The sequence below is a fragment of the Eucalyptus grandis genome, chromosome 5, assembly GCF_016545825.1.
Source record: "Eucalyptus grandis isolate ANBG69807.140 chromosome 5, ASM1654582v1, whole genome shotgun sequence".
NCBI lineage: Eukaryota > Viridiplantae > Streptophyta > Magnoliopsida > Myrtales > Myrtaceae > Eucalyptus > Eucalyptus grandis.
Window position 1 is genome coordinate 62,035,363 of NC_052616.1, and position 11,701 is coordinate 62,047,063.

The window sequence follows — 11,701 nt, forward strand, 5'->3', positions numbered from 1 at the left end:
CAGGGGGACTACCTATCCAGGCATTAGATAGTACATTACTCTGCCTCAACATCGCATATAACAATTTGCAAGGAGAAATTGGACTTTCCAACCACACCATGAACCCAGGGTTGTCATATCTGCGGTTAGACCACAACTTGTTCACTGGAAGTCTCTCTTTTCTTTCATCACTCGTAGATTTGTTGGCATTGGACGTTAGCAACAACAATTTCACTGGCAAGCTTCCCAGATTGATTGCAAACATGACATCGTTTGTGGCCCTTGACTTGTCCAAAAATCAGTTGGATGGCCTCATCCCTCAAGAACTCTGCAATCTTGGTGAGCTTGAGTATTTGGATTTGTCTGACAATAATTTCTCTGGTCCATTACCATCATTTTTTATCTCACGAGAGGGTGCATCACATCCATCGAATGGGAACAAATTGAATGGTACACTCGTGCATGCGCTCTCTAACAGCTCCCGTTTGGTGACCTTGGATCTGAGTGAAAATGAGTTCTCCGGAAGCATACCCTATTGGCTAGGTAACCTCTCTCAATTGAGCATTCTTTCACTGAAAGGTAATAGCTTCTATGGAACATTTCCCGAGCAATTGTGCAGATTGAAAAGCTTAAGCATGATCGATCTTTCTGAAAACAATTTGTTTGGTCCATTTCCTAAAATCTTGGGACCCATGAATTTATCCATAGATTACACCGATAAGGTAACTTCAACATCCAGGGGTGATCTAATTACAGGATGGTCACCTTGGTCTTATGTGAGGACAATTAAAAGCCATACTGAGTTTTTCTATAAAGAAATGATAGAAGAATTTGAAGCTCCACACACTGTTGGGTTCATAACAGAAAGAAGGTTTGATTCTTATAAAGGCTACGCACTCTTAAAATGGTGGGACTAGTTCTTTCTTGCAACCAATTCGGTGGCGAGATCCCATCGGAGATAGCAATCTTACAAGAAATGCTTGTGCTGAACCTGTCACATAACAAGCTTACCGGATGTATACCAATGTCATTGTCGTACCTCACGAAGATAGAGAGCATTGACCTTTCCTACAACAACTTGATTGGTTCTATCCACGAAGAGCATACTCAGTTAAATTCCTTGGAAGTCTTTAATGTGCCTTACAACAACTTGTCAGGAGCCATACCAAACAAAAATCAATTTGGGGCATTCGATGAAAGCGGTTACTATGGAAACCATCTTCTGTGTGGACTGCCATTGAGTAAGAAGTGCTTGACAACCATTAACGTTAATTGCTCATCAACAAAATCCTGCACGACAACTAAAGAAGATGGTTTCATAGACAAAGAGACATTCTATATCAGCTTTGGAGTGTCATACACGACGGTTGGACTGGTAATTCCGGTTGTTCTGTTCATCAACCCCCAATGGCGACATGGATGGTTTCACTAAGTGGAATTGGTTATCACCACATGTCAGAGCTTGTTCATCACATGCTACTATTTTGTGCAGGATGGTTTTCGAAAATTTTCTAGAGGCCAAACATTTTAGGTTCTCTCACTCTGCATTTCCAAGTAAGGGCAAGATTGGGTTTTTTTCCCCTTGTTTGTTATTGTCGTTGATCAACATTGGCCTCAATGTGGGATCTATCAAGTCAATGTAAGTTCTTACCTTCACAATTGAATAAGGTCTTGCTCTACTTTCCTTGAAGACAATATACATGGCATGATCCTTCCCTCTTTCGAAAATGTATTTTTACTTAATTGCTTGCTCATCTCTATTTGATTAGGTGATCATACTACTAACGATAACAAACAACACGAGAAAAACACAGCTGTCTCTTCTCCCCCCTTTTTTTTTATTTCTGCGGTAACAAATTTGCTTTCCTTTCCTAATAAAAGTTTTCGTCTCCGTATATCACTTGGTCCATTCGCAAACTGTTCGAGACATAAAACTCCTCTTCCTTGACAATATAGCACAAACAACTGAATGTTCTTCAAAGTATTAGGCTCATGGCCAATCCGCAATTTGGTTAGGACATCGATTTCCGTTTAACTTTTATGAAGGTTTACTTATTCTTAAGTGTCTCCTGAGATGGTTAAATTCACAGTCAAACTTGCATTTTTATGACTACTTTCGCTGTTCCTCTCTTTGTGGAATGATGTACTAACATTTTGCTAGGAGCTTAGCTCTAGCTTGGAAAAGAAGTACTGCACTGAGGCATGCCCTGTTCAGTATGAAAGAGACCAAATCTGTTGTCTTGATGTCTAGGCCAAATGCGAGCAAGAACCAACCCGGATCGAGGCCCAGATTGGTGCAAATGTATGAATTCTATTGTAAACATTCCATTCATACGAGAAGGTCAGCACTGCTGCCATTTTTACAAATTGGTAGAAAAAAGTAACAGGTGGTATGTCAATCAAAGTAATAGAAACAAATATCAGATAATCATGAGCCTATACTCACGATCAAGAGAAAAAAGAAGCCGGACTCTTTATTGTAGTAAGAAATTACTTCAACGCTTTATGGCGGTTTCTACGAACATATGAAAAATGCTGCTTTGACAAGCAAGCAGTTTTGAGGACATTCATTCTGTTAAAAGAACAATAGCAGCTAAACAGCAGATTGTGAGAAAAGACTGCTTGAGAAAGGATTTCTTAAAAAACAAATAAGTCTACTGCCAACCCTCGATCAGTTTCAGATCCCATATTTACTTTCTTTCCACTCAGATCTTCAAGTTCTATGTTGAAGTCTTCCAGTGGCAATTACCCATCTGCATGTCTCTTAGCCAGTGCAGTGGCACCTGCTCTGTATTTAGAAGGATATACACATTTAATTATATGAGTGGATGTGCACATACACGCACAGTAGCCAGAAAGACTACTGTCTCTGAAAACAACAAACACGCTGGCCAATGTCAACAAAAAAATAATACAGGAAAGTGTACCACAAGAGCAGATAAGCATGTCCATGTAAATGAACATCGGTAGGTATGTATATCCAGATTGCTAGGCTCATCAGTGCTTCTGGCCAAGCATAGAAATTTTATGGCATAACTATAAACAAGTCACTTTATCAAGACATGCAGTCTTCTTTTGAATAATAATAAAGTCCCGTGCTCAGAGCCGAATGCCTCTTTAAGTATCAAGATGCACTGCCTCATGAGTTAAGTAATGTACGCCACACTAAGAATGTTGATTGGTCCCACGACCATACGCAAAGTTGCTAAAAAGGAGTGAAAACCAAACTGAATATGCATGCGAAATACATGATGAAGGATTGATTTGGTGGTGGCCGCTAAGAGTTAAAGTGAGCCTGGAATGAGGAGAAAGCATCTTGAGATGCATCAAAGCTACGTAAAAACTTCTGCACCACAGAAACGCCAAAAGCTTCAGACTGAGCATTATTAACCAAGGAAGGTATCTCTTGAACTCAGACACGCTCATCCTAAGACCACAAATTGCATTGCTATTTGACTCAGACCTGTTCTGGAAAAGCGGAGGCATTTTGAGTTCCTTCACCTATAACAAGAATACAAAGCTCGCTGCCATCGGTAAAAGAGAAAGGGAGATGTAATTGATACACTGAATGTAGAGAATTCTTAGCCTCATCAAATATGTGCCCCCCTTAATCACTCCAAGCACGATTTATCAAAACCATCAACCCATTAACAAAGAGAATGGAAAGAATAATAGAGATAGAGAGCAGCAGAAGCCTGCTTTCGAAAGGCAAGCTGCCATTCACCACATTATATTTTACAAGGCCAGTCCAACGAGGTGTATGATCCAATAACAAATACCCAACTTTTCAGAAAAATTCAGCAAAATAAACATATTCCTCACAATGTACATAATATAAACCAAGAAACAGAAAACAAAGAGACAAGTTCCTGATAAATTCACCATATGTTCGATGCAACGAATCCAATAAGCAAGGAAAGTCAACAACTTTGGTCAACCAATCAATTAGTACAATCCGCAGCCGGGAACCCAAAAATCAACAGCACCAATAAGCGTAATCATTTTAGTGCTCGAAGTCACCATGCTCGACGAAGCATTCGGCTCGACCGATGGCTTCACTAACCTAAACCCCATAAATAGGTTTTAATCATTTCACAACTACAGCTCACCATGCTCCACTATGCTTAATAAAGCGATCAATGTAGTATCAGATCTGGAGAAATTAAGCTCCGGCGACGCGGACTTTGAACGCAGAATGGACCCGTCGATTACAATCGCCGATCGCCACTCTTCATCTTCTGCGTCTGAGAATGGCGAGAGATGAGGCGGAACAACTGGCGATCGTAATCGGCCGGACGGCCCACATCATGAAGTTCCCCTCCTCCCCTTTCTGCGCCTCCCGATCGTCGCCTCCACTTCGAGGCGGCCGCGTCTCGCCATCGCGTCGACGGCGCAGGTCCCTCCGGCCGCTCTCGCGTCGCTGTTCGTGGGGATCTCTCTGGCTCCATTGCTCGTCGGACCGGTCACGTTCGTGATCGGACCCGTTTTGATGCCCTTGGGTCGCCCTTCTGGTTTCATTCTTTTACGTGGCGGGAATGGTGTTGGCTCGGGCGACCCGTAATCCATTGGATTCTCTAGTAATGGGTTTTTCTTAATCTGAGAAGTCGATGGTATCTTTTCAATTCTAGTAATTTGTTGTCTTGATGGCTTGGCCAAATTCAAGCAAGAACCAACCCGGATTGAGGCCTGAATTGGTGCAAATGTATGAAAATGGCTACTAGTTATTAAAGGGCTCCCAACCAAGCCTGGCCAGGCCATGTGGCCGAGCGCTTGGGTCGAAGGGAGTAACCTCCCATATCGAATTTTAATTATTTTTAGAGTCTTTTGATGTCTTACATGAATTTTCTTTACTTTGTGAGAGTACTTAGATTTTTTTTTTTTTTTTGAGAATTCTCTTTACAGATCCTCGCTCTCTCGAGGAGGAATTGTGAGAAAGCTACGAATCATACAACGTCAACCTTATTGATTGTATCAAATATGAAGAAGCAAATTTAACATGCAAAAGAGAATCATTATATCAGATAGCATACAAGTAAAAGGTATCATGCCTTTTCTTTTTTCTCATAAGAGAAGAAAAAAGGGGGGAAAATGCCACCAAAAAAAAAAAACTCTAAACTTTTTGTTATGACACAAAAAATCTCAAATTTGTACACATGTGACTCATGTACCCTAAACTTATATCCGTTTACTTGAATACAAATTTGGGGTTTTTAGTATCATAAAAAAAATATATAATTTGTGGTAAATGCATTGCACAATAAAAAGTTGAGGTTTTTGTGTCACTGGAAAAATTTGAGGTAAGCATGTCACACGGGTATAAGTTTGGAGTTTTTTGTGTCAAAAAAAGTTTGGAGTAAATTGTATCAAAGTGGACATCTCTTAAACTTTTTGTGATTTTTTTTCAAAAAAAAAAAAATAGAGAACTTTTGAAAAACCATCCCCGCTTTTGGAAATACACAATTTGCATTTATAAACTACCTCTCCACCCCATTTTTTTTTTTTTTTATCTCTCTCTCTACCTTCCGCCACACCAGTGTTGGCTTCTCTCTCCATGGCCACTAGAGCTCAAAAGTCGCACTCATGGCCATGGCCGCAATCTCAAAGGCAACATTAATGCATATGGCCTTCGAGGTCGAAAGTCATGCGATTTGGCGAGCTCGCTATAGCCACTAGATTCGACGTCAAGTTCAACAACGGAATTTGGGTAGCGACGGACATGAGCTCGAGACAGGAGAGAGGGAGATAGTTGAGGCGGTAGGGTGGTGGCTTGGTGATGCAGCAAGTATAGATGGTGCCGGGAGTTTCAAGTCGTACACTTGGGTTTGGGTAAGTATCTTGAAAAAGTGGGTTTTGTGGAAGGTTTTGAATGGTGAGTCGGGAGGGGCAAGGTTAGGGAAAAAATGACAAATTTGTAATTATAATTAACATTATAACTAACGTCAAATGCAACTTGAAGTGGAATTTGCTAAAGTGAGGATGGTTACTACAACCACGATAACAAACTTCCAACTAGAATACTACAGTCCCGCATCCACCTTCTCAACACAAAGCTCTCTCTTCCACACTGAATCTTCCACTGCATGTTTGGGTTATGTGAGCCTAATGAGAACTGGAGAGCAAAATAAATTGAAGTGTAAAATGTTGTCATGCGAACTCAATAGTTCTTATGATTTCGCATCATGATGTGCTATCTTCTAAACGTAGGCGAGGATCGTTGCAAGGACCTCTTCGGGCTCCCATACACGACAAACTCGAGCAGAAAGCTACTAGTAAAGTTGTCCAATTATATTGGTATGGGATCTCCACCAAGAAGGAATGAGCATCTAGGAAAGCAAATTTGTGTGCAATCCGACTTCCTAACTTGGTGGTCATTCTCTTATCTCACTTATTTAATTAATGTCGACTGTCCCAATCTTAGTCAAAGAAAGATTGGGGTCCCAGAAACTTCAGAGGTTAAATTGACTCAGTTAATCCCGTTTACATATAAATACATTACAAATGTCAAGCCAATGTAGAGAACTCGCCAAACATGATAACTAAACATGTTCCTTTGACAAAACTTAAGCTTTACTTGAGCGCAATTGTCATATGTAGAGAGTAAACGTCCATCGAGGCGTTGGGAGAATTCACATGGATGATGAGCATTATGACTTAGTTATAAACGTCAAGGCAAGGTAGAGAATTGTTAAACTATGTGTCGATTTTGAGCCGTTATGCAATCTAACCTGATTGGGTAAGAAAGAAATCCAAAAAATCTTTCTTCGAATGATGTATATATTAGAGAGTTTCTTTTATTTGGTTGGACATATTCACGATTACATCTAGACTTTGCAATATAAAAGATTTGAGAGGATATTGCTTGGACACTTGGGTGAGAAAAAGATATAAGTTCAATTTGGGAGGGTTGGGCGTGTAGACTCCGGCACATTAAACATTGATGGAGAAATTTTTCTATGGACAGCTGCCAAGGACCCCAATAGTGAATACAATGAACTCTCACGGTCAAATTTCCGTGGGCTTTAATTGCCTCATTGGAATTTTCTTTTGGTCATACAAAAGAGAGCGCGTGGGGTAAGGAAGTGGTCAAAGAAAAGAAAATAAATTAAAAGCAAGGTTTTGCTTTTTTGGGTTTCCTTTCCTTGAGAAGCCTAATAGTGGAATTCCATTAGAAATTGGGCCACCACACGAAAAGTAAAAGAAAGAACATACGAACGTTCTTGAATTAGCTGTGCGAAGGGTTTTGCGAAGGGCTTCTATGAGCTTTGCACGCAATTAAGTTTCTTATTCATAAAGTTATTTGGATTTGGTCTTAATCTAAATGTGGGAAACACTCGAGTGTGTTAACGATTGTAGTTCTAATTCTCAAATTATAGTGAATTATTGGTTGCTAGCTCTTTCTGGGGATAAATGCCAACACTCGGATCAAATCTCGTAAATATTTGGTATCTTTGTCATTCCCCGTTTAGTTATTCAATGTTCTTGTATTGATTTAATGGGAAGATATTCTCAATTTTCGTGTTAATTTTGCAACATGTCTACTTTTGAAATGCCTCTCATTAGACATGATGACCAAATATGTTCATTTGACGAAACTTAAGCTTTACTTGAGCGCAGTTGTCATTTATAGAGAGTGAACGTCCATCGAGGCGTTGGGAGAACTGACATGGATGATGAACATTATGACTTAGTTATAAATGCCAAGGCAAGGTAGAGAATTATTAAAATATGTCTCGATTTTGATCCGTTATGCAATCTAACCTGATCGGGCAAGAAAGAAATCCAAAAAATCTTTCTTTGGATGGCGTATATATTGGAGAGTTTCTTTTATTTGATTGGACATATCCACGATTACATCCAGACTTTGCAATGTAAAAGATTTGAGAGGATATTGCTTGGATGCTTGGGCAAGAAAAAGATATAAGTTTAAACGTGTAGACTCCGGCGCATTAAATATTGACGGAGAAATTTTTCTGTGGACAACCGCCAAGGGCCCAGTAGTTAATACAATGAACTTTCGTAGTCAAATTTCCTGTGGACTTTAGTTGCCTACTTGGAATTTTCTTCTTGGTCATACAAAAGAGAGCGCCTGGAGCTAGGAAGTAGTTAGAGAAAAGGAAATAAATTAAAAAGCAAGGTTTTGCTTTTTTGGGTTTCCTTTCCTCGAGAAGCCTAATAGTGGAATTCTAGTAGAAATTGGGCCACCGCACGAAGAGTAAAAGAAAGAACATACGGACGTTCTCAAATTAGCTGTGCGAAGGGTTTTGATATGGGCTTAAACACTCGGTGATTTGCCCTATGAGCTTTACATGCAATTAAGTTCTATATTTATAAACATATTTGGATTTGGTCTTAATTTAGGTGTGGGAGACACTCGGGTGTAAGCGACTGTGGTTCTGATTCTCAGATTATAGTGAATTATTTGTTGCTAACTCTTTATGGGGATAAATATCGACACTCAAATCAAATTTTGTAAATATTTGGTATCTTTGACATTTCCCGTTTATTTCTTCAATGTTCTTGCGTTGATCTAATAGCAAGATCTTCTTAATTTTCGCGTTAATTTTGCAACATGTCTACTTTTGAAATGCCTCTAGTCAAGATCACTTCGTCCTAAAAGCTCCAATGCAAAGTAGATTAACAGATCTTCCATGTTTAGAACCATCCAATTTCCAAACGTTTTCTAGTGCAATTTTTCGGTTGTACGTACGGACTCATTGGAACAATCTGAAAGGCACTCATTAAGTTAAACTAGCTGCTTTTTGTGAATCTGAAAGGCAATATGTTATGTGACATCCTGAAATTCGAGTCCTCTGAGGAATGAGTGAAGGTGAATTTCGTCAATGCATTGTTGGTTGATCTCCCTCGGAATTGATCACTCCTGAGATACTGACCTTGAGAGGAAAGGCTAACGAGGACAGAACTCGTACGACTAAAGGACTCGACCTGGGAAAACGACTTGACCGTGAGATTTACGTGAGGACGATCCTGTAGATAGGCAGGCCGATTCTAAGGACGACTAAAAGTCGATTCGCGGACAGAACATAATGGAACGACGGGTGATTCCGTTTACTGTTATCGAATCCACGAACGACCCTATGTCGATCCTCATTAATCGTGTACTTTGAAATAAGAATCTATCCTTCGTAATTTCATGCAGTCAAGGACGTCCATGCGTCGAGATGTCTTGAACGTGGTTTGGCACGAGTCGGTAACGCGTGAATCCTCACAGCCACCCGTCAGTCTGAGTTGTAACCGAAATGGCATTTGGCGAAATTGACATGGCTTGAGGACTAAAGATTGAATTTTGAATTATCGGGAATGTCCGGGATGGACTTTGGATGAAGCTAAATCAAACAGTCGACAGAGCCAGTGAAGCCGAGCAATTGAAAAAGGGATTTTCGGACCGAGGAAGCAAGCCCGTGAGGAAGTGGGCCGAGCCAAGCTAGTGTGGGCCTTAGGCCCAAGGTGGGACAGCCACCATAGTGGGCCTAAGCCAAGCAAATGAGCCCATTGGGCCTAAACCAACTATTCATCTTCTAAGCCCATGGGCCAATTCTTGGCCATTTCAAGCCCATTCCTATTCATGGCCAAGCCCAATCCTTAGGCCCATCCACCAATTTCAGCCCAAGGTCAGATGAGTAATTTGTGCAAGGTGGAAATGACCTAAATGCCCCTAAAAGCATGTGGATAAGGCAAAGGAAGAGAGAGAAGATGATGTCACTTTGTATGGGGAATTGAAGTGGCCATTTAATGGCCTTAATGAGGTGTGACACCAGCCCTCACATCTCTCTCTCTCTCTCCCATTCGGCCTCCAAGCGGACGAGCTCCTCTCTTCCTCGTTTTCCCTCTCCTCCAGTTTCTGCTCCAGCTGACCCTTCGGTGAAGAATCGAGTCAAAAGTGGTCTTCCCGGATGAATCAGCCAACGAGACACCTATCACCGTGACCGGGAGAGACAGACCGTTCCAACGAGACCAATTTCGTCCCGAACAGAGCCGCCGGCCTGCCTGGGCGCCGCCGTGAAGGAACCGGTCGCCGGTCCGTCGGTCCGCCTGCAGCCTGCACTGTTTCGCGTTTTCGGCCATTTTTCTCCCATTCCGATCCTTCCTTTGCTCATCCCAACCTCCAGCAAGACCCCAAGACCCCCAGGTGTCGCCGGTTGCCGGCCAAACCCCTCACCGGAGCTCCGGCCAAGCCATTCAACTCAGTTTCTCCTCCGGCAGGGCTGTTTTTCAGTGTTTTCAGTGGGAGTCCGAGCTGTGGTTGTTGTGTTGAGCTTGGGACCGCCTTGGATCATCGTTGTTGAGGTCCCGGTGCGTAGCCACCGTCGTCGCCGCCACGTCGGTGTCTCCGGCCCGCTTAACGGGTGAGTTTAGCTCCTAATCCTTCGATTAGTGCCTAAACTTGCTTAGGGTTGGTTTAGTTAGATTTAATTCTAGTTTAAGTGATTTAATTAAGTTGTATTAGCCCTAAGATAGGTGGTTAGATGGATGGATTAGATTAGTCTAACTTAATCTTGCTTTATTTGCTTAATGTGGTTTATGTGGTTGATTAAGTATGCTTGGCTTTAATTAATTGATGGTTGCTTTAATTAATGGTTTTAATTATTTCTGAATTTAATTTATAGTTTATTAAATTCTGAAAATACTGTTCATGCGACACTATTCATGATTTACTGTTCACGAGGTACTGTTTGCGATACTGTTCATGAAGTACTGTTCACCGAGTACTGTTCACGAGCACTGTTCATCAGAATGCGAAAAATGTCTAAAATTCATGTGTGTTGATTTTATGAAGTGAATGGATGTGTAAATGCATGGGCATCCGCATGAATTGAGTTATGATTTGTATAATTGTGAGATGATTGTGAAATATAGGTATTTTAATTAGAAAATACCGGGCGTCGGATTACAACGCCAGAAATGTGTATAGTGGATCAATGGTAGGTTATACATCACCTCGAAGAAGGCATGTGGGCTCGGTGAGTTGGCCTATCACCTGGGAGAATGCACGTGGGCTCGGTGATTAAGTATGGCATCTTGAAAGAGACACGTGGGCTTGGTAATTTGATGCATTACCTCGGAGAATGCACGTGGTCTCAATGAGTACATTTGGCATCTTGAAAGAGATACGTGGGCTCGGTAATTTGATGCATTACCTCGGAGAATGCACGTGGTCTCAATGAGTACATTTGGCATCTTGAAAGACACACGTGGGCTCGGTAATTTGATGCATTACCTCGGAGAATGCACGTGGTCTCAATGAGTACATTTGGCATCTTGAAAGACACACGTGGGCTCGGTAATTTGATGCATTACCTCGGAGAATGCACGTGGTCTCAATGAGTATATTTGGCATCTTAAAGAGACACGTGGGCTTGGTGACTTGATGCATCGCCTTGGAGAATGCACGTGGGCTCACTAATTCAGTATGGCATCTTAAAGAGACGCGTGGGCTCGGTGACCTGATGCATCACCTTGGAGAATGCACGTGGGCTCTATGAATAAGTATGTCGTCTTGAAGAATGCATGTAGGCTCGACGACTAGATATTCCATCATGAGAGAAATGTATGGTATCGATTAAGCGACCGAGGCAAGGTCAAGTTGACATGTAATCGACTGAGTCGATTGATCGATAGCTCGATTTGAATCGATGCATTGATGTGTGAAATTGTTATATGCATTAATTATATGCGTGAGTGAATCACATCGTTTATGGCACAC

The 11,701-nt window shown here is 41.4% G+C and overlaps 1 protein-coding gene across 5 annotated transcripts in view; it reads right to left on the bottom strand.

Annotated features, from left to right (window-relative positions):
• Positions 1–4,553, bottom strand: part of LOC104445802 — a 50,427-nt gene extending 45,874 nt beyond the window's left edge. Inside the window, exon 1 of one of the 5 annotated variants that reach the window (XR_005551486.1) lies at positions 4,089–4,553. Coding sequence is in view for 3 of the 5 variants with exons in the window: in XM_039313103.1 (XP_039169037.1) it covers positions 4,089–4,091 (3 nt within the window). In the remaining 2 variants the exon portion in view is untranslated. Of the gene's footprint in view, positions 1–2,644 lie in introns of all 5 variants that reach the window. The other 4 variants (XR_005551487.1, XM_039313103.1, XM_039313102.1 and 1 more) reach the window with 4 other exon arrangements.
• Between the last annotated feature and the right edge of the window lie 7,148 nt (positions 4,554–11,701).